This window comes from Natator depressus, chromosome 9 (assembly GCF_965152275.1).
Source record: "Natator depressus isolate rNatDep1 chromosome 9, rNatDep2.hap1, whole genome shotgun sequence".
NCBI classification, from domain to species: domain Eukaryota; kingdom Metazoa; phylum Chordata; order Testudines; family Cheloniidae; genus Natator; species Natator depressus.
In genome coordinates, this window is record NC_134242.1 from 15,272,362 (window position 1) to 15,299,811 (window position 27,450).

Here is a 27,450-nt window from a genome sequence, read left to right on the forward strand (position 1 = left end):
GTTCTCTTATAAGTATATGAAATATATTTGCTCTTTACCAAGTAATTGCTTGTAAATACCACCCCTAAGAGTTATTAAGGAAACTAAGTAGTCATTGGTGAGAGATGAAGAACTGTAAATTTGTTAGTCTCTAAGGTGCCACAAGTACTCCTTTTCTTTTTGTAATGAACTAGAAACTGGCTGAGAGACAGGAAACAAAGACCTAGATTTCACTGTGCGCAGTTCAATGATAACCACTTCTCAGGATGCAACACTGATTCAAAAATATCCACAGTGGTATATACATAGACAGGAAAAACAAAACAATTTAGGAGTGCTTCAGGTCATAAGCCAATCTCTAACTGACAACTGCTAAGAAGAAATTTCTCCTGCTGTAGGCTAGTTATTCCATCCATAATTGTCCATTTAGGGATTCCTTGCACCTTCTTCTGAAGCATAAACTGCTGGCTACCACTGGAGACAGCATACTGGACTAAATGGGTCACTGGAGGTGCCCCTGTTAGGAATTATGATGGTCCCATCTGACCTTAAAATCTATGAGTCTATATGTCCAAATAATCTTAGTGTAGACAGAGCCTAAAACTAGCACAGCTTTTTTTTGCTCTGCTACATTCCTTAACAGGACAATCCGCTGGAATAATGCCAGAAGCATCATATTAGTCATAGGCCTGTACAGTACAGTAGCTTCCATTTGAACAGACTTCTGATACCGTGCTGAGAGAGGGAAAAAACGCTAATGCTTCTAAAATCAATGCTTACAGTGGCGATCCTGAAAAGAAAGTACGTACTTCTAAGTAACTCTTCTGAAGAAATCCCTGAGAAACCATTTTGTAGCCCTGAGCATTCTGCCACATAATCTCTTGAGTTTAGATAATGAAAATGACTAATCTCTTAAAATTGCAATGTCAAATGTAACAGTGAAAAAAAATTAGCCTACGTGAGGAGGAGCTGAGGTTACATTCCAGCGCACAAAGTTTTATGTTTCTTATTAATTTCTGCTACATGTCAACTTTTACAAGTTTTATCATTCTAGCAGATTTTTCCAAAATACTTATATAGCAAAAATCTCTGTTATTTCAGAAGGTGTAAGACGCTGAATGATTTAGAGACTCAGTTATAAATTTTCTATACTTTTCCACAGAAATCTGGCACGCCTCTCCCATTAATGATACCAGTACTTGCAAAACTAATGTGCTGTGCAACTGTACTTGGAATTTACTCTTTGAGGTCCAACACAGCTTGCAAAAATGTAGTTTCATTGGGAATGTGGTTGGAATATCCGAGTTTAAAGACGTACTTTCCTGCAAGAAAGAGCTCTGGAAATCTCTAATGTCCATAATGCAGATCATTTAACATCTCATCTGAAAAATACATTGCCTCTAGCTGAAAAGCACCCCAGCTATTGTTCCTGATCATGATATATTAAGCAGATGCCTTCTAAACCAAGTCCTAAATCCTAAGATATTGAGAAGGGGGTGAAAACCATAAAGTGTTTCTCATCTTAATGTAAACATTGCTCTCAAAGTTACCAACAACATTTTAGTTTAATGTCAGTAAACTTAGTTAACCATGCCCAAAGTAAAATATCTCTGCAACATAAGTTGAAATTGTAGAATATGAAATGTTAAGTCGTATCAAAAAAATTTCTCAAGAACCATTTGCAGGTTAGTCTTACACCAATTTTCCTATAATTTCTTGTTCTCCTCCTGTTGTCCTAGAGGTAATACAGTAACTGTTTGCTTCAAACAACTCGACTGGTTAAAAATTGCACTGGATTAGCCAGACATCTATAAAAAAAGCCCAAAGTTTCAAGTCAGACAAAGCAATTGAAATCTCTTAGGTATCTTAATAGAATGAAATCATAGCCAAAACGAAATATATTTACAGTTAAAAAATTACATTTGATGTCAATTAAGTATTTTACAGGCCAAAGAGAATTTCACAATAAAAAGATCCAAGTGATCATTTTTTTTGGACATACATTATTACCAGATGAACTACTGTGAGATTTCTTCTGTTATTATGGACATATGCTTGCATAATTGTTTTTCATACATTCAGACAGGGATTTGGAACTTGATACACAATATCCAGCCAATGTTCCATTGAAATTTTTTTTTATGACTACTAGCTAGGACACACGTATATATGCTTTTTATTTGGTAAAAAGCTTTGTCCTTTAATGAACTTCAGTGATTTGAAGAAAGTGAAGTTTCTCTTAATGTAAGAGAAACAGTAAATCTTATGGGTTACCCCAAGAAAATACTGGAACACATTTAATACTCTGAAGTCAACTTGCACAGACTGGTTCACATAAGGATAAAAGCTTACTATGGCTACCAGCTAAGGGAGTTGTTCCATTAGCTGAAGTGCTACAGGTTTAAGCTTTTGGTGCTGAAGATCCAGGTTTCAGTTCTTCTACTGACATGTGATGGTGGTGGTGGTGAACACACAGCAACTGCTGATGTCACAAATTGAGTTTTAAAATAAACAGGTAGCCGACAATTAAAATAATTCCTAAGTGAACCCTGAAAGTGCAAAAAACAGGTTTTCTGACACCCTCGCAAAACCTGCATGGCATGCACTAAAGGTTATTTATACATAAACGGGATTAATTGTTAGATGAAGTCAGAAACTGAAATTCTGAGTCCACATTTTTAGCATGGCAAACCACAATAGTACTATCCTCAGGAGAGTGAGAATTTGGAACAAATAAATTTGCACGACTCAAGGGAAATACAATCTGCTGTCCAGTGAGCCAAGAGGCTCAGTCTGACACCACAGTTTCCAGCCACACATTGTGTATCTTCAATATTTTCTTAGATGAGTGGCTAAGTTGCTTCTCGGTATGAAGAAATAATTTCTGTAAGGATCAATGAATATTATGCCTGCTATGGAGGAAAGAATATAGCCCCAACTATTCAACTTCCAAACAACAGGCATGATCCTGAAGGGTGCTCAGTGCTCTCAACTTCTATTTGTCCCAATGGCAGTTGAAGGAGCTGAACATCTTTCAGAAGATACTGAGAACTTGGGCAAGATCTGTCCCAATACCCCTTCTTGAACTGTTTCTTTATGCGCACGAGAGCATCATAGCTATTTCATGATGCTGGGTCCAAACCCACTGAAGTCTATGACAAAGTTCCTATTGTCAAGACAATGCAGTTAAGAACATAAGAACAGCCATACTGGGTCAGACCAAAGGTCCATTTAGCCCAGTATCCTGTCTTCTGACAGTGGCCAATGCCAGGTCCTTCAGAGGGAATAAACAGAACAGGTGATCATCAAGTGATCCTTTTCCTGTTGCCCAGTCCCAGCTTTTGGCAAACAGAGGCTAGGGACATCATCCCTGCCCATCCTGGCTAATAGCCAATTGATGGACCTATCCTCCATGAACTTATTTAGTTCTTTTTTGAACTTTGTTTATAGTCTTGGCCTTCACAACATCCTCTGGCAGAGAGTTCCACAGGTTGACTTTGCATTGTGTGAAGAAATACTTCATTTCATTTGTTTTAAACCTGCTACCTAATAATTTAATTTGGTGACCCCTAGTTCTCGTGTTATGAGAAGCAGTAAATAACACTTCCTTATTTCTCCACACCAGTCATGATTTTACAGACCTCTATCATATCCACTGTTAGTCGCCTCCTTTCCAACCTGAAAAGTCCTAGTCCTATTAATCTCCCCACATATGGAAGCTGTTCCATACCCCTAATCATTTTTGTTGCCCTTTTCTGAACCTTTTCCAATTCCAATAAATCTTTTTTGAGATTGGGCAACCAGATCTGCTCACAGTATTCAAGATGTGGGAGTACCATGGATTTATATAGAGGCAATATGATATTTTCTGTCTTATTATCTATCCCTTTCCTGATGATTTCCAACATTCTGTTAGCTTTTTTGACTGCTGCTGCATATTGAGTGGATGTTTTCAGAGAATGACTCCCAGATCTCTTTCTTGAGTGGTAATAGCTAATTTAGACCCCATCATTTTATATGCATAGTTGGGATTATATTTTCCAATGTGCATTACTTTGCATTTATCAATATTGAATTTCATCTGCCATTTTGTTAACCAGTCACCCAGTTTTGTGGGATCCCTTTGAAATAATTTGCTGGATGCTTTGGACTTAACTATCTTGAGTAGTTTTGTATCACCTGTAAATGTTGCCACCTCACCATTTATCCCTTTTTCCAGATCATTTATGAATATGTTGAATGGTACTATCCCCAGTACAGACCCCTGGGGGACACCACTATTTACCCTTCTCCATTCTGAAAACTGACCATTTTTTCCTACACTTGGTTTCCTATCTTTTAACCAGTTACTGATCCATGAGAGGACTTTCCCTCTTATCTTACTCCAGCTTTCCAAAGCTTAAACCAGGAGGTCAGATTCTGATCCGTTTCATGAATTCTATTTCATTATAACATCTATTCTTCCTCCCTCAGCCAGTGCAGGATTGTTAACCAAATAATTTTTTCCAGACCAGTTTTATATGACTCAAGAGAAGAAGGAGTTTCCACTACTTCTCCATTGGAAATAGAATGCTTTTATTCTATTAAACACTGAACTTGCAGTACTGGTATAAAATACTTAAGTGTGGTATTAATTCTAAACAGGAAATACTTCTGCAAAGGATTTGTTCATTTTTAATGCTGTCTTAAGTCTACCCTACCAAAATATTACAAACTGGAAGATTTCTTTATCATCTGGGGAGATGATTCCCCTTTGTGTACGGTCCTTACGCAGATGATAAGGCCCATTCTGTCAGAAGTACTTTTTCCAGTTGGGTAACATGAGCCACTTTGTCCTACAAGCTATTGTATTTGATTTTTACAGATTTTTTTTTTTAAGGTCGAGAAATAACTACACATTCTTTGTCACAGGAGTTTTCTGTGCCTAGTAAAAAGCACAGCTAATTAGTTCCTGCAAGTTTCTCAACTTACATGGTAAATGTCTGCTTTATAAGCTACTGAAAAGGTGGTGGAGTAAATAATTATTTTACAAAAGTCCTTATAAAATAATCCCAACCCTTGCACCACTTTATTAAAGTTACAAGACTGATAAATATCAGTTCTTCCAGTCATTCAGGTCATGAACAAAGGCCAACGTTTCCGTATAAGTTTACTTCAAGATTTTGGGTTAGTGTTCACAGGCCTTTTGTGATGGGGGGGGGGGGGGTTATTGTATGTGTGCGAACTACACTGAATGAAGCATTCCTTTGCTCTCCAGAGGGCAATGTCTGAAAGACTTGTGGGTCAAATGAGCTCATGGCTTTTACGAGGTCAAGTTTTCCCTTTCAAATCATGGTCTGACGCTGCAGTCCTTTGTCAGGCAAAAATCACAATGACTTGAAAGGACAGCAGAACGGGCTCTTTATTACAAAGCCAATCTTCATTTGAACTCAGACCCAGCATACCTGTATTGCTTCTTTACTCACTGCCCCCCCCCCCCCCACCACCACACACCTCCCCACTGCAGTTGTCAGCATTTGCTGAAAGGATGCAATAACCTTTCAAGCTTCTCTGTAGCCACTTAGATCTGTTCCATTGTAGTTGAACACAACAGCGGCACTCAGCCATTTTTGAAGCTTGGCCTCAGGTTTCTCCTCTCTTAGGAAGGTGGCTGCTTCAGAGAATGAGTACCTTGTCTGTGACACTGGGAACTAGAAACTCACTGGGATTTCAGGTTAAACAAACAATCCTGGGAAAAATCTAATCCTTTAAAGAGCTGCCTTATAAAAGAGAAAATTTGGTTTGAGCTATGTGAAAGTTCCCAAAATAGGTGGCAACATTAGGTATTGTACAATGCACTCATTGCTTGAATTTCAGTCCACTTCGAATTGATTCACTGAAGTAATGCCTCATTACTTCATTGGTTTTACATACACGGTATTTCTTTTATTAAACAATTTTATTTTCTCTTTTATAAACGTTTTGCTTGGGCTACAAATATTTTACTACTATTGAAGCAATGGCATTACATACCATTTTTCTCACTACCAACTACATGTACACATTATATACACATAGAGTGGATATGTTACATATATGTACACACACACAGCAAATGATGGTAGCCTATGTTATTGTTATGAGCTGAGTGAAGACTTGTTATGGGTTGAGTTAAAACACCATTGAGATTGATAGGTGTGAACTCACTCTTCAATTAATATAACTATAAGCATATGCACCACCTAAGACAAAAGTTGTCTGCACCCACTCAGGAGCTTTTGTCTGAGTATTGTTTTGGATAGGTGTGTGTAGGAAAAAAGATCACCCAAACTCAGGTCAGACAAGAACAGATAGAGAGAGATGGAGAGAAAGAGACACCCTGAAGGGGCAGCTGAAAATATGGAAGAAACCTGGGAAAAGGTTTTTGGCCCAGGGTACAGGCTAAGAGTGTGCTCTGGGATTGTGAGCAAAAGAAGCTGTTTTCTGTTATTGATTCTCTCTGTGTTCAAAGTCACCGGACTTTGTTTGTTCTTTGTAAATAAACAAAACTGCACCAAACTAATACCGGACTATCAGAAATTTCTACTCCTACCTGGAACGCCCACAGGCCCTCAAACTTTCATTAGCCACTCAGGTGAAAAAAGGGAAACAATATAAGTTTATTATTAGCATGAGGTTGGGATAGCCTTGTTACTTATGAGTGTTAAAGTTACAGGAAAGTGCGCGGGACATCCCAAGCATGTACCAATACAAGGGTTACACCACACCATCATGTAATCAGCACGTGCCACATATACTACACACACACACAACCCAACTAAAAAAGCTATTTTAGGAATGTTCTAGAGAGTTTAAAACTTTAATGGTTCTATTGTTTTATCCCTCTGCCTGTAAAGCTAAGTGTCTTAGATTTTGTCTACACTGGACTTTCGTTGGCAAAACTTTGGCCTTCAGGGGTGTGAAACAAACACACACCCTCGAACAACAAAAGTTTTGCTGACGAAAAGCGTCGGTTTGAACAGTGCTTTGTCGGTGGGAGAGCTCTCTCCTGCTGACAAACAGCGGCTATACTGCGCGCCTTTTAGCATAGTGGTGCATAGTGCATAGTGTAGACATAGCCTTAGTTACCAAGAGTCCAATTATACAGGATTCAGAGGTAACCATAAAAACTTCTAAATTAGCTTCTCTCTACAAGAAATACTCACAGATTTAACTTCAGAATTATCAGGATCTTCCAAGGTTAGATATTCCTCCTCTCTAATGGTATCAGTCTCTTGTATCTAGCTCTGAAATATTCCATGATACTATGAGTTCCTTTCCCAGGTCTGAAGAAAGCTCTATGTAGCTCGATAGCTTGTCTCTCTTACCAATATAAGTTTGTCCAATAAAAGATATTATCTCACCCACCTTGTCTCTCTAAACAGACATTAAAACAGTCATTGATGCCATTTTAAATATTGCCCACCCTGGGCAATAGGCCACTGTAACTCTGAGTGGGCACATTTGAGGAGCGGATGATTCCACATTTGAAGTGGGGAAAGGAAGGCAAGTTTCTTTTTTAAAATGGTGGCTTTGGGGACTAGTCAGAGGTTTAGAAAGTTGGCCGCAGTCTCAGAGATGGATCAGCGGGCAAAGTGCCTTTGAGCGTATCCCTCCTTGGGCCTCAACCTATGGCCAGTCTTGGGGTGGAATCATACGATTCTCCCACTCTCAGACCAGGCCTTGGGCAGCATTCCCTTGGTACTAACTGCATCTCAACAGGTCTGATTGAGACTCAGACCCTGCAGTTCTGTTCCCTCCAGGGGCAATGACAGTAGCATCTAGTAACCAAACAGCCTTCCTTCTTAAAGCAGAGTGTTATTTATTTTGAACCAAAGCATTTAAGAGAAGACAGATCTTAAAAAATAAACCAGTCTATGTACATGCTTGTCTTTTGTTAAGGCTTGCCATTCCCCGGATCTGAGAAAGCCCCACTCCTCTAGGGGTCCCTCTGGGGAGTCTCTTTCTGTGTTAGCTTTTCTCCCTGAATAGCTGCTGACAAGTGAAATACACATACCCTCCTCTCCTGAGAAGAGCTTTTTAACTGTTTAGTGTTCTTTTGATCTCTGGGCTTGCTGCCTGGCAATACAAAGCTTGCATCTTCATTGGCGACAGGATATAGGATCCTCAAAGCTAACAGTTTCTCCCATTGTCTAGTCACTGCCCCCCAACCATTTGTTTGGAGATTCTGACCAGGATCCACTTGGTTGCTTCCCTGCTTGTTTTTCCCACAGCCTCCTATTAACCTAGAACAATACATTCATACTGGAAAGTCTTACAACCCAACATACAATAACAGAATCTTACTGACCAGGTCACAGACAGTGTTCATAAATTATTACATCTCAATATTCTTAGAGTACATTACATAGCAATTCCACAGCAGTCACAATAGTGAACTAGTTTTCCTCTGCAGAACTATCCACTGCTTATGAATATACACCAAGGGCATGTTAATTGCAATAGTAAAGTACAGAGGAGTTAGCGAAAAACTATGAGGTCAATCACTTTTTTCATGACACAGATGTTTGTGGGGAAAAAATTAAATTGGGGGCGGGGGGGCGGAAGGCTGCATAAACCATTGCAACTTCAAGTCAGCAGGGATTTAGATTCCCTATTTATTCCTTTATTGCGTAAGGCCCAAACAGATGCATTGGTGCAGACTTTAAAGTGTATAGAGTCCAGACTATCATGTGAACATAATGTCTGCACTGGCGCATCTGTTTGCAGGATTGGGGTCTAAACTGCAACAGGAACATATCTTACACACTTTTCAATGTTATTAAATAATAAAATTTGGTTTGTTCTTGTCAGAGTTTTGGTTTTTAATTCCTAATTTATTATTTAAAATTAAAGCTTGTTGGGGGCAGGGGATAGGAGAATTGATATCAAATAAATAAGTATTTTTATTATTTATGTCTTTATATGTGCATTACCTTATATAACACATAAAATGAAATAACTAACATTAATAAATTCATCCAAGGATTTTAAAGTGCTCTACAAATAGCCATTAATTAAGCCCCAGCATATGCTATAAGATACCTAGAAATTATGCCCACTGTATGGACTGTGAGTTTTGCCTCAGTGTGTACTTTGGACTGCAGAACTGTGATCCATAAAAATGTTCTTGGATGAAAATACATTTATACAACATTCTGGCATATAATAATTCAGAGGCCATCCGGTATTTTACCAGCATTATACCATGGACAAAAAAATACACTTGGCATATTTGTGAAGTCATCTTTTTTTGTAAATCTGGAACACGTACCCGTGGTTTCTCTATTCCAGAAAGAATGTCTTGAACTCTTTTGGTTTCTGAGTCATATTCTGTAAAACAGATGGGAAAAAAGTAAATTACCATCATTAGATGTCAATAATGTCACCAAACTCTATATTCCTCCACCGTGAAGTTTTTACTAGGAAAGAGACAGAACAGTAGGACTGGTTCATCAGAAAACAATTTCTTGTGGCACAGTTTGCTCTTATGTAAGTAAGAATGGCAGAAGAAAAACAACGTATGGCTCCTTATACATGAATAGGAAAAATATGGTGTAAGAATGAGTGGCCAATGAAATTTTCAAGCCTTAATGACTGCAGCTACAGAGCTGACATCCGCAGACTTCCTAAACTGATTAATATTTGGTTTCATGTGGCCAAATCCCCCCCTCAAAACTTAGTTTTACAGATATGCAGCAAAAAGACCCAGGGTAGTCTATAACTCAATTAATGTTAAGATTAATCTGGCTTATTAACCAAAAATATCTTTATTCTGTCATCCATGGAACTGAACTGCAAGGAGAGTCCTCACTTTCCTACTTAGAGCCTGCTCTACTGGAAAATTAATAACCTTTTTATTTTAATGGAAGTCTGCTGACCAAACATATTACCTTTCAAAAAAAAAAATAAAGCAAAGTAATTATACCACAAACAAACAAGTAAAAACAAAATGAGCAGGACCCTTCATATAGCAGAATAAAATTCTGGCACAGGGAATGTAGAAACTCATGAATAAAAACGGCAGGTTCAAATTAAAACCTCCAGAAACGGCTACTCCCCAAAAGGTTGACCTACTTCTTGAAACTCAAGAATTTGCCCATTTTTGTCAAAAACCTGCTTGGGAAAAAAAATACCACCACCATTTTAAAAAGTTCCATGTGCGAGCATGCCAAAAAATTAAAACTGGCTGAGTACAGACAGGCAAAACTTCAATGTAAATGCTCATCTCCTCCTGAAAGAATGTACCTCAGTGTATAGCGGGAATGACAGCCGGACTGCCTCCTATGATCTGGAATGCTTTTCCGTCTCAGCCACTTGACAAAAATTAACCTAAGCTAATTCTGAATAAGAGGAAGATAGAAGGGCCATTTTTTTCGACAGTGTTAACACACTTTACCAGTTGTCTGAAGCATATAAATTAGCATGCTTCAATACGGATAAGACAAATTTGACTTGACAACTATACAGATGGGCATGACCACACTGAGAGGAGACCCAGATGTTGATCCAAATACAAAGTTCGTCAATGATTAGGGACTTTGGGGATTCAGTATTCCCTTTAGTCCTGTTGCAGAAGCAGCCCCGAGCCATGAAATTTGGATCCAGATCTGAAAATTTTGAAGGGGTTCAGTGCCGTGGGCCCATCTCTAAAGAATGTCAGTATGGAACTGCTTCTATGCCTACAGTGGGTAAGAGAATGCTGTTACTATGCCATTGGAAGTTTCTTTTATGGTCATTACGTCACCCTAAATTACAGCCCCAGAAGCTAAGTTTGAATCCTTCTTGACCTTAAATCCTAAACATGTGGGCTGAATTTTCTCTCCTCGGTCTGCTTTCTAGCAAGGGTTCTATCTGTGGCACACTAACTAAGAGATGAAAATCAACCCTAAAGCTCAATGAAATTTCACTTCCCTCTTCTTGTGGAAAATGATAGCTTTGTATAGTAACTAAGCCCTTTTTGATGCCTTGAAGGGAAGGGCTGCAGGTTTAAGCCATTGCAAGTCCTAGAGCTGGATAACGAAACCTAAGAGAGTAGGGTACCCCCAGCAATGACAAGAATGTAAAAGTATCAGCTTTCTAACCAAAGTTAACATATCCCGGATCCTAGGGAAGCTTTTGATTCCAGTTCATTAAGTACACAGTCTGCACACGTCTGCTACCTCAGCCACGCACACTCCTCCAGGCTCAAAATGGCTTGGTACCAGATGCACAATGCCTGTCCTCATGACTGCCCACATGCAGTAGTGGTCAGTTTAGAGCTAGAAGCAAGTACAAGAAACTTCATCAGAGAACTCAGGCAAGTAAAAAGACCAATGTCGATGTAAACTCAGAGATGAGAAGTGGCAAGTTTGCCTGGGATTGGTGAGTATCCGAGTGCTTGTTTGCTGAGTAAGTATCCGAGTGTGTGTGTGTTTGCTGGGAGGGCAGTGTGAGAGCCTGAGTGAGTGCCTGATTGGCTGGTAGCCTGCAGGGGGCGGGCCTTGGGGCTGTCTGTTTGTTTGTTTCAGGGAAGCCTGGCTCTTTAAAAATAGCCAGAGCTTCGCGAACCAGCTGAGCGGCGGCGAACCAGCTGAGCAGCGGGGGACAGCAGAGCAGCACACAGCAGGAGTTTGCCTGGGAGCTCGCCTGGAGTGAGCCCAGTGAGGCTTACATCTTGTCAACTTCTCTGAGGAAGCTCATAGTAGGAAAGTGATATGGAAGGGGGGGGTTCAGCTGCTGTGACCTGCACTGGATGTGCAATGTTTGTCTTTCTTCCACAGGACAGAAGCGACTTTGTCTGTACAAAGTGCAAGCTGGTCTCCATATTGGAAGAGAAGATTGAAGGTCTGGAGCAACAGATAACGACCCTGTGTTGCATACGAGAATCTGAGGATTTTCTGGACAAAAGTCAGGATATGCTTCTACGGGCGCAAAGCTCTAAAGATTTAGAGCAGGTTGCACAGCGGAGCCAAGAGGCCAGTGAAGAAGCTTGGCAACATGTGACCTCCAGAAGAAGAAGGGGGAATGTCCGGGTTCCAGCAACGCAGACACAGGTAACTAACCGCTTTCATGTTCTCTCCACAGGTACCATTGCGGAGAGTGGACCAGACGATACGTCTGGGGGGAGAAAGCAGAAGGAGACTCCGCTGGTTGGAAGGCATGAGATGCGATGTCCTGAGGTTGGGGGTTCCACGACCACCACTCCCAAGAGAAGGAGGCGGGTGGCGGTGGTCGGGGACTCTCTCCTCCGGGGGACTGAGTCATCTATCTGTCGCCCTGACCGGGAAAACCGAGAAGTCTGCTGCTTGCCAGGGGCTAAGATTCGCGATGTGACGGAGAGACTGCCGAGATTCATCAAGCCCTCGGATCGCTACCCCTTCCTGTTTCTCCACGTGGGCACCAATGATACTGCCAAGAATGACCTTGAGCGGATCACTGCGGACTACGTGGCTCTGGGAAGAAGGATAAAGGAGTTTGAGGCGCAAGTGGTGTTCTCGTCCATCCTCCCCATGGAAGGAAAAGGCCAGGGCAGGGACCGTCGAATCGTGGAAGTCAACGAATGGCTATGCAGATGGTGTCGGAGAGAAGGCTTTGGATTCTTTGACCATGGGATGGTGTTCCAAGAAGGAGGAGTGCTGGGCAGAGACGGGCTCCATCTTACGAAGAGAGGGAAGAGCATCTTTGCGAGCAGGCTGGCTAACCTAGTAAGGAGGGCTTTAAACTAGGTTCACCGGGGGAAGGAGACCAAAGCCCTGAGGTAAGTGGGAAAACGGGATACCGGGAGGAAGCACAGGCAGGAACGTCTGTGATGGGAGGGCTCCTGCCTCAAAGTGAGAATGAGGGGCGATCAGCATGTTCTCTCAAGTGCTTATATACGAATGCACAAAGCCTTGGAAACAAGCAGGGAGAACTGGAGGTCCTGGTGATGTCAGGGAATTATGACGTGATTGGAATAACAGAGACTTGGTGGGATAACTCACATGACTGGAGTACTGTCATGGATGGTTATAAACTGTTCAGGAAGGACAGGCAGGGCAGAAAAGGTGGGGGAGTAGCACTGTATGTAAGGGAGCAGTATGACTGCTCAGAGCTCCGGTACGAAACTGCAGAAAAACCTGAGTGTCTCTGGATTAAGTTTAGAAGTGTGAGTAGTAAGAGTGATGTAGTGGTGGGAGTCTGCTATAGACCACCAGACCAGGGGGATGAGGTGGATGAGACTTTCTTCCGGCAACTTGCAGAAGATACTAGATCGCACGCCTTGGTTCTCATGGGAGACTTCAATCACCCTGATATCTGCTGGGAGAGCCATACAGTGGTGCACAGACAATCCAGGAAGTTTTTGGAAAATGTAGGGGACAATTTCCTGGTGCAAGTGCTGGAGGAACCAACTAGGGGCAGAGCTCTTCTTGACCTGCTGCTCACAAACAGGGAAGAATTAGTGGGGGAAGCAAAAGTGGATGGGAATCTGGGAGGCAGTGACCATGAGATGGTCGAGTTCAGGATCCTGACACAGGGAAGAAAGGTAAGCAGCAGGATACGGACCCTGGACTTCAGGAAAGCAGACTTCAACTCCCTCAGGGAGAGGATGGGTAGGATCCCCTGGGGGACTAACATGAAGGGGAAAGGAGTCCAGGAGAGCTGGCTGTATTTCAAGGAATCTCTGTTGAGGTTACAGGGACAAACCATCCCGATGAGTCGAAAGAATAGTAAATATGGCAGGCGACCAGCTTGGCTTAATGGTGAAATCCTAGCAGATCTTAAACATAAAAAAGAAGCTCACAAGAAGTGGAAGGTTGGACATATGACCAGGGAAGAGTATAAAAATATTGCTCGGGCATGTAGGAATGAAATCAGGAGGGCCAAATCGCACCTGGAGCTGCAGCTAGCAAGAGATGTCAAGAGTAACAAGAAGGGTTTCTTCAGGTATGTTGGCAACAAGAAGAAAGCCAAGGAAAGTGTGGGCCCCTTACTGAATGAGGGAGGCAACCTAGTGACAGAGGATGTGGAAAAAGCTAATGTACTCAGTGCTTTTTTTGCCTCTGTCTTCACTAACAAGGACAGCTCCCAGACTGCTGCGCTGGGCATCGCAACATGGGGAGTAGATGGCCAGCCCTCTGTGGAGAAAGAGGTGGTTAGGGACTATTTAGAAAGGCTGGACATGCACAAGTCCATGGGGCCGGACGAGTTGCATCCGAGAGTGCTAAAGGAATTGGTGGATGTGATTGCAGAGCCATTGGCCATTATCTTTCAAAACTCGTGGCGAACGGGGGAAGTCCCAGATGACTGGAAAACGGCTAATGTAGTGCCAATCTTTAAAAAAGGGAAGAAGGAGGATCCTGGGAACTACATGCCAGTCAGCCTCACCTCAGTCCCCGGAAAAATCATGGAGCAGGTCCTCAAGGAATCAATCCTGAAGCACTTACACAAGAGTAAAGTGATCAGGAACAGTCAGCATGGATTCACCAAGGGAAGGTCATGCCTGACTAATCTAATCGCCTTCTATGATGGGATTACTGATTCTGTGGATGAAGGGAAAGCAGTGGATGTATTGTTTCTTGACTTTAGCAAAGCTTTTGACACGGTCTCCCACAGTATTCTTGTCAGCAAGTTAAAGAAGTATGGGCTGGATGAATGGACTATAAGGTGGGTAGAAAGTTGGCTAGATTGTTGGGCTCAACGGGTAGTGATCAATGGCTCCATGTCTAGTTGGCAGCCGGTGTCAAGTGGAGTGCCCCAGGGGTCGGTCCTGGGGCCGGTTTTGTTCAATATCTTCATAAATGATCTGGAGGATGGTGTGGATTGCACTCTCAGGAAATTTGCAGATGATACTAAACTGGGAGGAGTGGTAGATACGTTGGAGGGCAGAGATAGGATACAGAGGGACCTAGACAAATTGGAGGATTGGGCCAAAAGAAACCTGATGAGGTTCAATAAGGATAAGTGCAGGGTCCTGCACTTAGGACGGAAGAACCCAATGCACAGCTACAGACTAGGGACCGAATGGCTAGGCAGCAGTTCTGCGGAAAAGGACCTAGGGGTTACAGTGGACAAGAAGCTGGATATGAGTCAGCAGTGTGCCCTTGTTGCCAAGAAGGCCAATGGCATTTTGGGATGTATAAGTAGGGGCACAGCGAGCAGATCGAGGGACGTGATCGTTCCCCTCTATTCGACATTGGTGAGGCCTCATCTGGAGTACTGTGTCCAGTTTTGGGCCCCACACTACAAGAAGGATGTGGATAAATTGGAGAGAGTCCAGCGAAGGGCAACAAAAATGATTAGGGGTCTGGAACACATGACTTATGAGGAGAGGCTGAGGGAACTGGGATTGTTTAGTCTGCAGAAGAGAAGAATGAGGGGGAATTTGATAGCTGCTTTCAACTACCTGAGAGGTGGTTCCAAAGAGGATGGTTCTAGACTATTCTCAGTGGTAGAAGATGACAGGACAAGGAGTAATGGTCTCAAGTTGCAGTGGGGGGAGGTTTAGGTTGGATATTAGGAAAAACTTTTTCACTAGGAGGGTGGTGAAACACTGGAATGCGTTACCTAGGGAGGTGGTGGAATCTCCTTCCTTAGATATTTTTAAGGTCAGGCTTGACAAAGCCCTGGCTGGGATGATTTAATTGGGGATTGGTCCTGCTTTGAGCAGGGGGTTGGACAAGATGACCTCCTGAGGTCCCTTCCAACCCTGATATTCTATGATTCTATGATTCTAAGGTGACTCTCACTTCATTCATTCACTTATGAATGAATTTAATCCACATGACCAAACAGCTAGCTCTTTAAAGGACCACTGATGCTCAGCACTGGGTATGGAAGGTTCTGATGGCAAGATGTTTTTCCCACCCCGAGGGCACTCACATAACACTTAAAAATTAATTTATTTAATCACAAAAATAGTCCTGACCCCCACCGCTAACATTTTGCTAAACAGTGAAATCAGCACAAAAGACTGCAAACCACCAACACTAGTGCTAATGGCACCCATGCATGTTGGCGGTTTCATAGGGGGGGAATCAAGGTCTCATGAGTATCAGAGATTGATATGCCCTTTTTTGCACTTCCAGTTGTTTCTCTGGTTTGAAGCATTTAGGCACACAGTGGCAGGGAAACGTATTGAAACTTGCACTGCCATTACTTGTGCTGTTGAATGGACCATGTTCTCAGGGCAGTTAGTCCCACACTCAAATTAGAAAACAGTTCCAAATCTGCTTTTATATCGGTTTAATAAACCAAGGAAGAATTTTCATTTTTGAACATTTATTTAAACATTCAACGCCAAGGGTGTTTCTGCACATATTTAACCAGGCAGACAATGGGATACAGAATGCATTGCAGTCCTTTTCCATATCAGCAAAAGTGCCAGGCTTGTGCAGGAAAAATATAAGACTCACAAACTTAATGCAAGGAACATGCAAATGTCACACCTAGTTGAGGACATCTGCATATTCCATTCATGACGTTTGCATCATTCATTCATGATCCTTGCACTTTTGGAGGTATGGTTTACCTTAGGCTTACTCCATTGCTGCTAGTACCATAAACCATTCTACCTTTTAAGGAAGGAAATAATTGCAACACCCTACACACAGAGAGAAGAGCTGTCCATCATATGAACTTTCAGATCACTATACTATACAAAGCAGATGCCTGGAAGGTTTAAAAGGCACCAGGCTGCATTCAGACACAAAACGACAGCACAAACAATGATAACGAGGATGACAGATCATACACCTTAAACGGGAGGAAATATAAACTAAAGAGACAATGGACAATAGAGATGCACATGAAAGGCAAGTAGTAACATCACCATAGTGGAACTGACATATGGCAAAACAGCAATAACTTTTTAATAATAATAAATAAAATATCACTAATAGTTTTTAATTATTATTATTATTATAAAGGACAAAGTCACTCACACAGGTGATAGTTCTTATAGCATTTCTTTAGGTTTTTTGTTTACTATTTGATGAACCAGATGAATTCTTATCAGGCTTCTGTAGGCTATTGAGGTCTGTTCAATAACAAATATGATCACCCACATCCTTCTGGGCTACACTAGTCTGTGGGGAACTAGAGAGATCATGGATCCTTCCCTCAGCAGGATGCTGGTCCTATTTGTCACCAGATGGGGCCAGTCTCTTTGCTAACAACATATTCAAGTATCAAGCTTGAGCTCTTTCTCCTGGGCTAATAAGGAACCTCGGGAGCCCTTTAGAGACAGCCCATGGTGGGGAAAAAAGAGGATCTAACATGATTCTAAGTGACTCCCTCTGGTTAGCTATAGAACTGCATTGCCAGTCTCTAGAAGGGGCTGCATACAGCCCCCATTAACAGAAGGCCTTAGGAAGAACAATGACATTACTGGGTAGTACAGAGGAGATAAAAAATGAGTTTTCAACCCAGAGGCCGCAATCTCCAGCTCATGCAGGTGTAAAACACCTAATCATGGCTGTGCTGTGCTTGTAGAGTGGCTTCCACCCTTTAGGCTGAGGAGTACAAGTATCATGCAATGACAGCCAGTATGGTAGGGAAGGGGGATCACAAACTCTGCTTCTAATGGCCAGCAAATTTTTCAGACAGAAATATTACCTATGATGGCTTGAGAAATTGGGAGTATGCCCATTTGTTTAAGGGCATCCAGCCTCAAATGGCCACTTTTGTTTTTGTTTAATCTCTGACCCCTTTCTCACTCTTCCTGGCCTGTCTGAAGTCAGCAAATGAAAGCTGTGTGCATCAGTCTCTCCACATTAATACTAGGAATTACAGGGCCAAGTAGCTGGCAAATACTGCTCTCCTTGTTTGACATCAGCAACAGAAGGTCAAGGAAGAACTCACTCCAACACTTTGGATCATTGTCTTTTTAAAAGCTTTTCTACTCATCTGTTTCCTACATCTGCCATGGCAAAACTGTCCATCAGAGCAGGAAGTTGAAGGATTCCTTGAGTGCTCAGTGGAACCCTCCAAGGGAAAATATAAAACCCTCAGTTATTGTTTATGAAAAAGGGATACTTCTGAATGCCTACGAGATGCTATGGACAGTCCCGAGCTATAAAATTTGATTCTGAATCCAGATCCTGAATTACTCCCAAGTTCTGGGTTGTTTGGATTTGGGGTTTTGATTTGACCTTTTATAGTAAAGGGACCAGCTGTAAAATCTAGGCTCACATTCTGGTCCTCTTGCTTCCAAAGTTTGGGGTTTTGATTCTGACTCACCCAACCTCACCAGGAGTGAATTTCCCCGAAAAATATAGGGAGGTGCTCTGGAGCCTGGTGATTATTAAGGCTGGAAGCTAGTTTTTGCTGAACTGAAGCCTGCTGTTACAGATTTCTGTTAGCACAAGTCCCTGCTTCTTCCTGCATGTACAGTACAAACATAATTCGTCTACCATTCCAACAGTGCTTTATAAAGCAAGGCAAGTTTAAAAAATACAGAAAAAAATATCAAAGTTTAAACTTTCCACAAATACTAGCTTTCACATTTGCTCAAATAGCAGCTGTTTACGCACAATGTTTGAAATAGCTACAAGCCCTAAACTAATTAAAATTTCTCACCATAAATACAGTTTACTGATTTTAGGTTTGTTCTGCATTTTTTCCTTCACAGAAAAAGAAGAGGTTCAGTAGATACTTAGCTGCTGGCTATAGAAAGTATTTACTGTTTCAACAGCCCCTCCATTCCAGTGCAATGACATCAGCATGAATGCCTTGCAAACCTTATGTCTAGTTCTCAAGCACAGCACCACGCTTGCAGATACGCCAGTCATAACACAATATGCTTTCTCAGAATTTGTTCCAGATTTACAAGGGGCTGTGAGCAGCTCAGATACTAGTAACGATCTTTTATCAGTCACATAAAGTGCAACCTACAATTTGAAAGACACTAAACTCCATGACCTATGCCGATGATGTCTTAAATAAGGACATTCCCTAAATGCTTGAAGACAGCAAGAAACAAACGTAAAAAGTGCAAGCACACATTTTTCAGAACTCAACACAGCATCCCTATTCAGGACAGCACTTACACACATGCCTAACTCCAATTGAACACAATGGGGCTTAAGCACCCACTTAAGAGTTAGACACTTGCTTAAGTGCTGTCCTGAATGGGGATGGAATTACGGAGGTGCTTCACAGCTTTCCGGTTACTCAAGGTGTATCTCTACACAACGAAAAAGAAAAGACAACCATGCCACAAGCCCAGGTCAACTGACTCAGGCTCACAGGGCTCACGCTACTGGGGCCGTGCAGACGTACCCTCAGTGCTCCTGCACTTCCCACAGTCAATACTCTGCCATTCAGTGGAAACAGGATCAGGCCCGAAAGGATAAAAGAAAAGGAGTACTTGTGGCACCTTAGAGACTAACAAATTTATTTGAGCATAAGCTTTCATGAGCTACAGCTCACTTCAGCGATTCTTATTTCAATTCACTTTATGCAGCTCTGCCCAGTGCTTAATGAAACTAAAAGTATTCTGCAATATGGGCAAGTACCAGGCTTGTGAGCAAGCTGGTGTGCAGGGAAGTCAAACAGGCACAATGAGAGATACTCCTGTTAGGGCTATTTTTGATCAAATTAAAGTGGATATAATTTTTAAAAAATATTTTCACTTTCGATATTTTTTGTAAATTAGGAAAGTGCAAAGAAGAATATTGGTTGACTCCACAGGTGGAATGAAATGCTGGATGCAAGGGTCAAATGGAGTGTGTAAGTGGTTTTGTTCTTTTCCACCTCTTCATTGCTACTGCTGGAACACAGCAACAACAACCACCTCCTACTTTACTGGCTAAAAATCTGAGTAAATTCCTGCTGTGAACAAGCAGTTGATCCACCAGAAGGCAAAATGGGTCTTTCTTTGTAAAATGCAAGTACAAAGTCTATATTGCATCAGTTTTACATCTCAAGGAAGTGCTTTGTGTCTTACAAAGACAGTAACAGATGCAGAGTATCACACATGGCTGCAGCTGGTTGTTTTTGAAGAAACACCAAATTAAACAGTGACATAACCCACAATGGATAAAGTACAAGTTAGATCTGCTTGTATGGCAGATAACTTATGCACCAGTCCTTTTCTCCCACTATAATGAATAGCTACATGTTTGACCCTTTTAGCTAGTTTTCTGTGTCAGAAATAGTCTTTTATTTTTGGACAGCTTCTACTACACTATTATACAACAGAAGTCTGCAAGATCTTTGGGCGTATAAAGGTTGATACTTTCAAAAAAAAGGAAATAAGGGCTCGCTAAACATGGGTTCATGAACTGTGTGTGTAAAGATTTATGAATGTGGCCACTCAACTTTTTGTTTTTGTAATGTGGATATATCTGTCACACTAAAATAATCTACAAATAAACAGTATTTAGAGGCCCATGTCAGTCAACATATTTAAGTGTGTGTAGTTTCTAAGGGCTACATTTTCAAAGGACCCTTTTAAATTGTGTTGGCAACCTGTTTGAATAGGCAGACTATATGCAAGGTATGTAAAGGTATAGATCTCTCTTTGCACATTCCCATTTGCGGATATGTTACAGTGGCCATCAGGATTTGAACTGGGGAGCTCCAGAACCAAAAAGCATGAGTGTCCCCACAGCTGACAATGATAATAGACCCATCCTTTGTGGATTGGTCAAAGAGGGAACACTCAGCACACTTTGACCAATGGGTTAAACATTCAGATTTTCCAAGAATAAAATAGGAAGAGATTTTAAAATGAAATTACTCTATTGTATTGTTTCTAGTATATGAGCATCATATACAGTGCTATGCTGTATCTCATTACACTTTACAGAGTATAGCTTCAGCTTAGAATGTAGTATGTGACCATAAAAGATCATAAACAAAAATCATCCCTGATATAACTCCACTGTCTTCAATAAAAGGATGTTTTTTGTCATTCCTTCTAATTGTGAAATACCAGGTTGAAAAAGCAAAAGCAATGGCTTTTCCTAAACGCTGCCTTGTTTAATTCCAAGAGTTGTCTCCCCAGTCCCACATTAAGGCTGGTGAGCACAGAACTATAGAATAAGTGTGAAAGTCTGTTGTTTTGACAAGCATTACCTCTGTTCTTACAATTCTTGCTCATGGAATTTTTTCTTTTCTTTACCTCTTCTGATTGGGACAGATTTGTAATATTTGTATATATATGGTAGATCACAACAAACTCTCCCCTGCCTATCCTTTTCTGGAATTATAACTTCTCTGACTGGAGTTGCCTTCGTGGTATTTAGTACTTCTCAAACACCAAGGGACAGCACTTACTGATTAGAGAAAGACAAACAGAGACTGGGAAGTCCTTTTATATCTCTTATGTATGGGAATGCAGGTACAGATATAGGATTTGAAAGTAACATTTGTGTGAGCAGTCAAGAAGGAGAATTGCAAGTTATTTTTAACTCCGTCCCCAAGCTCCAACAGTTACTGGTGTAATGCAATGTCCTCAACACTCTGTGATGAATAATGATGACAGTACCACCACAACCTAATGGTAGCATTTATGTATTTCTCTTAATTGCTATATTCCATAGTGCTTTTATAGTGAGTAACTATTATTCCCGTATTACAATCTGGAAAATGGAAAGACCGAGCTTAAGTGAATCACCTAAGGTCACAGAGCGAGACAGCAGCACAGCCAAGAACACAGCCCAGAACTCTCAACTTCTCTGTGGGCGTCTCTTTCGTGCTCTTTCAGATACAAACTTGGACAAAGTAAGGTAACCATTTCTTGGAGAAAAGAGGTTCTTAAAATACATTATGCCCTTCTGTAGTGGTTGGGATGTGTGTCAGTTCTACATACTATCCTTCAATTCCCTTCATTTATTTGTGCACTATTTCTTATTTTCTTTCTCTTGGTTCTCCTAATTTATTTTCCGTCACTTGAATCTGTGCTTGTCTCTCTCTCCCCGCCTTCATCAGTTTTCAGGAGTGATGGCACACTCTGGAAAGAGAGTCAGAAGCAACCCTGCCAGGCTGATGAACAGAGGAGTCATTCAGAGAAGGTACCTTCTGAAAAGATCACTAAGTTACTACTACTACCAGTTGCCACAAACACCACATGGTCAGAAAATCCCAGGGATTACCCCAGTCCTAGCCAAGATATGCAGAGCAGCAGGGTGGGAAGTCAGGATACTAAGCTTTCTTAAAAAATAACAGTGACCCATGAGAAATCCTCATTCGTGCCAGCTGTGAAGTGAAGTTATCTGGACTTTGCTGGTGCAAGTTTTCTCCTCTGACTGATAGGGTTCCCTTAAATCATGGGAACTGGTTTCTCTGATGCCAGGAGAAGTAAGAGGCTAAAACCCAACACAGTTAACAAAAGGAAGTATGGATTTCTTTTTTCCCCCGTAAGTGCATTCAGTGTTAATGAAAAGTGCCAGGCTGACAGCACTGCAAATTGAAGCTCTCTCTTCAGCCACAGGCAGTTTCTCCTGCTACGTGCCTCAGTGCCGGCTCTAGAAAGTCCAGAGCGGGAAAGAGCAACTTTGTCTTTCTACCCTTCAGTCTTCGGTTTACCTGTGAGGCAGCTAACAGGAATGCCAATTGTGGGGGTGGTCTTTGTATCCTCTGGGAATTTAATAAAGACCAATAATTCACATAAGCTGCAGACAGTTACAACTTTCAACTGTTACTGGCATAGCTGGGATTCAAACCGATGATCTAGAAGTGAAAGGCTCTGTATCCCATTACTAAAAAGAAAAGGAGTACTCGTGGCACCTTAGAGACTAACCAATTTATTTGAGCATAAGCTTTCGTGAGCTACAGATCACTTCATCGGATGCATTCCGATGGAGTGAGCTGTAGCTCACGAAAGCTTATGCTCAAATAAATTGGTTAGTCTCTCAGGTGCCACGAGTACTCCTTTTCTTTTTGCGAATACAGACTAACACAGCTGCTACTCTGAAACCTATCCCATTACTGATGCCCAAATGACAGCCAGGAAATATTTTCCTCTGAAATAGGGTTCCAATGAAGGGAAAGGCACAAGGGTGTCCATATTGAACCTGAAAGAACTTATTCTTTCTTAATCTTCAGAAACATAAACATGCCAAAAATGGCCAAAAAGCCTTTGATAATCCACCTTATTATACACAATAACAGCTATTTTATGACCAAACAACAAAAAATAGCAAAATAATCTGCAAATCTGCATATTTGCACAGGAAAAAAAATAATCAGACTGCACAGTCAAAATGAACTCCATGGGAGCCCAAAACTTGGTCTGGATTAAAAAGAGCTCCGCAGCCAGAACTAACAATCTGCTTGGCAAGGAACCTTGTAAAGCCATTGAGTTTACTAAAACAACACGAAAGGCAGTAGAGCACTTTACAAATGCAGAGGCAAGAGGCTGCCCATAATAGCCTGAAAACCTTTAAGAGATTACCTGGGGCCAATTCTGCCCTTAGTTATAACTGCGCAGCCTCACCTGAGGGCAGGTCTACACTACGGCAGGGATCAACCGTCTGAGATCAATCCACCAGCGATCGATTTAGCGGGTCTAGTAAAGACCCGCCAAATCGACTGCAGATTGCTCTCCAGTCGACCCCTGTAGTCTACCCCCAATGAGAGGAGTAAGGTAAGTCGACGGGAGATTTTCTCCCATCGACCGCCCGCGGTGTAGACCCCGCAGTAACTCGACATAAGGTACGTCAACTCCAGCTACGTTATTCATGTAGCTGGAGTTGCGTAGCATAGGTCGACTTACTGCAGTAGTGTAAACACAGCGCCAGAGAAGTAATTAAGGGAGGAATTTCCCTTTGGATTTTACTCTGAGGCAGTCAAAGGGGATGGTAGATGTCAGTGTTTTAGCAGTACTCTGTCTCTCTCAACTATTTATGGATGGTTGATCATTTGTTAGCAGAATCTAAGCACCCCCCTCAGAAGAGGGATGCAGACTGATGCTGAAGTACACATTCAAAGCCACCACGGATTCAAAGTTTGATTTACTTGCAAACATCGGTCCATGCTTGCCAAAGTTCAATATATAAGGACTCTCCTTGTTCACACAGCTGGGGAGCCTATGAACCTGCCTCCCTAGAGCTGGCCTCACTTGCTCCCTCCCAACCAACTCTGGACCCCTGAAAACAACAAGAAACTGGGTTCCTGGTGCCACTGAGAGGAGCCATGTTACCATGCCAATTCAGTTGGCTTCCAACCTTAGCATCAAAGAGCAGGGTTCACTTTGTGAATCTAACTCCTCTAATGAGACACAAAAAAGGGAGACGGGGGGGAGGGGGAGGGAATGCTTAAAATATTGTGGATTCCTTCATGAACAACATTCCTATAACCTCTCTTTCATGAGAGTTTAAGGTTTACTTGAGATAACCTGTATGAATAAAATGGGGTAAAAAATGAGGAATGCTGAGAAGTAGGAAGAACCATATCAATAACATTCCCACCTATAAATTAGTGCTGATCATGATGAGAACATGCACAAAACCTCATTTCTTAGTCATTTTTGAGGGCTGGCTAGCTGGCAAGTTAAGCGAGCTCTATTGTTATTCTAAAGGCTAGATGGATAGTCACATGATTCATTGCTGCTCCAGTAAAATGTTTTTATAGGAAAACGCTGTTTCTTCTTTTTATTCTTCTCATCTATGAATGTAACATTCAGGGTGCTTAAACACTGGAATAACATGGATTCTGCAGCAATTGTTTCTTTGCTGCAGAAACGCACGTTAAGTTATTTTTGCAGCTGACAATGACGTTGGTATAGAGAAACAGTGTGGGTCCAGAAAGGGAGTGAATATATTGATGGGATTAATCATTACAGCTGTTTGCAGTATTCTTCCACTATAACAATTGGTCTGTCTGTCTGTCATCAGTTTCCAGAAGACTTGCTTATGCTGTTGTTATCCTCGACGCTTTTGGCCCGACACCAGTAGTTCTCTTTTGAAGCGTGTGGCATCTTCCTGGGTCTGCCTCTGTGGTACACATTTCTGTCATGGTACAGAAGTGACTTCTTTGTGCATAGTGGCTGTAGTTAAATAATGAGTTCAGAGGACTACTAAAATGGAGCACCATCGCAAAAATAATGATCAATGATCCAGGTGTTCAGATCTTACAGTGATGGTAACAGACTGGATAAATGCAAAGATAGATGGGCTGACAGATCCATTTGCTTCAGCAACAATATCAAGAAACAAAGACAAGAAGAATGGAGAAACATGGGAAGTCTAAAGCTAACAATATTTTAAGGCAGCAAAGTTGTTTTTTTTTATTATTATTACTATGGAAGCGCTAGTCATGATTCTATAGTTAAGGATGAGTTCTGTTTTGCACTTACAATAGGGATTCAACATCTGCCATATATGAAAACTACAATGTAAGCTCCCCAATTTTAGAGCATTCACTCTTTGAATAAAGAATGAATTTTCTGAGAATTTACAAGTAAATTTGATAATTAACGAGTTCAAATTAATTAAAAGCTGCATTATTTAGAAAAGCACCCTTAACTATGGCCCACTAGTGATGTCATGAGGGAAAAAATATTCAAAATGTGTCCTTAAAAATCACTAACCTAATCTGGGACCACAAATACAATACCTTAATTGCAATTGTTGCATGACACCAGTAGAGGGCAAAATTAAGGTTGTTTGGGTACCTTCAGATGTTCCTGGGTTTATAACATTTGAGTCTGAGAGATGCATACAACATCCCCGTAATTTCCTTAAAATTGATATATATTCTCAACTCAATTTTAACAGGTTTTTTCCTGGGATTTATATTATCACAGAGCACAGAAGCTACAGTCATGATCAAGATCCCACTGTGCTAAGAGCTGTAGAAACACATAGGAAGAAACAGTTCTTCCCCCCTCAAGAGCTTACAGTCCAATATGAAGGAAGAGACAACCAAATGTAAGAAACAATCTGATGGATGCATACTGAGTACAAGAGTAATTACAATAAGATCAAATGCTTGCACACATTAGTTCTGCATGCAACTTGATGGTTCTAATATCATTTGAGAGTTTTTGGGTATTTTTTTTTTCAGTTACTGCAAACTGTCGATCAACCTTTCTGTTATTATAGTTGGCTGATTTCTTATAAGCAGCACTGCAAAAAAGTACTTGCTTTGTTTACAACTGCCCACAGCAATATCGGGCTCTAGTTAACTCTACCCAGCTTACTTCATTAGCTAGCAGAGGGTCTTTAAGTGCTCCACTTAACAACTTGTGTGAAATACTCACAATGAAACCTCCTAGGTTAGAGCTGGTTGAAAAACTTACAAAAGAACTGTTTTTCAGTGTAAAATGCACTTTTGTTGTAATGAAATTTTCACAGCACTATGTAAATTTGGTCAAAAATTTTCAGTGGGAAAAAATAAAAAAAAAATTTGTTTCAACTTAATCTTGTTTTGACATATTACAATGTTAATTTTATTATATGGAATATTCTGTGCATTATAAAACATTTTAATACAAATGAAGTTTTTCAGAATTTTTGTTTCATAGAAAATTTCAAAATTTTGGCTTTTTGTTCTGATTCAGACCAGTTTTTTCTCCAAAATGTCAGAATTTCCCATGGAATGGAAGTTTCAGTTCCCAACCAGCTCTACTAGTTTCATTAACAATGCATTAAATGAGATGCAAACTTTCTGAATGAACCTCTGGTCCTGTTTCAAAGTCAGCCATGTTTTTTTCATGAAAAACCATGAGAAGTCTTCGATTTCAGACTGCTTCAAAACAACACCAGATGAAAATGGGAGGTTTTGAAGGGGTTGCAACTGAACTTCACTTTCACCATTTGCGTTCACTGAAACCCATGTGCATTGAACTTGATTGACTCAAAATGCAAGAAAATATATCACAGTGGCATTGCAATTGTGGTTTTGCAAAGAGTCAGAAATCAGGCAGTGAGGAGAATACCACAGCAATGGGTGATGTATAAAAAGAGAGTGATTAGGTACATCGCACAGAGCTACAAGGTTCAGAGCTACTTTTCTGTTTCACTAATCACTGTAAGAAGCCACTGGGCTACAGCAAGAAGTGTGGTGGGAGGCTGCTCCCTTTCATCCCGCCCGAACATCCATGGCTGGACAAGAAGCCTACGCCAAAATACTGTCCTGCTGATGGGGAAGCACAGTTCATTAACGGCTTCCAAATTAATGATATTGCAAATCTAAATTACACTACAGTCCAGCCTGAATGATAAACTATGACTATCTGAATTAGAAATCTATTAAGTAGAACATATCTTCAGGGCCAAATTTGACTAGAGTTATGATCCTAGTTGGAGAAAAAGAAATGAGCTAGTAAAGAAGCAAACAGACTTTGTGCACATTTTGGTTTATGGCTGAGTTTGGCTTTGAAATTACAAACATTCCATCTGCTCACCAGCTGTGTTCCCTAATCCCCTTTAATAACTACAGCTTGCACCTCACCATGAGAACCCAGAACTCTTCAAAATTTTACTTCACACTCACTGCCAGGATTGGTTTTTAGACATTTGTCTCAAGTGAATGCAGGATAAATAA

The 27,450-nt window shown here is 41.2% G+C and overlaps 1 protein-coding gene across 1 annotated transcript in view; it reads right to left on the reverse strand.

Moving 5' to 3' along the window:
• Window positions 1-27,450, reverse strand: part of FNDC3B (fibronectin type III domain containing 3B) — a 355,800-nt gene that overhangs the window by 118,182 nt on the left and 210,168 nt on the right. The window contains exon 7 of the mRNA XM_074963564.1: window positions 9,272-9,330. Coding sequence (XP_074819665.1) covers window positions 9,272-9,330 — 59 coding nt within the window. The remainder of the gene's footprint in view (window positions 1-9,271; window positions 9,331-27,450) is intronic.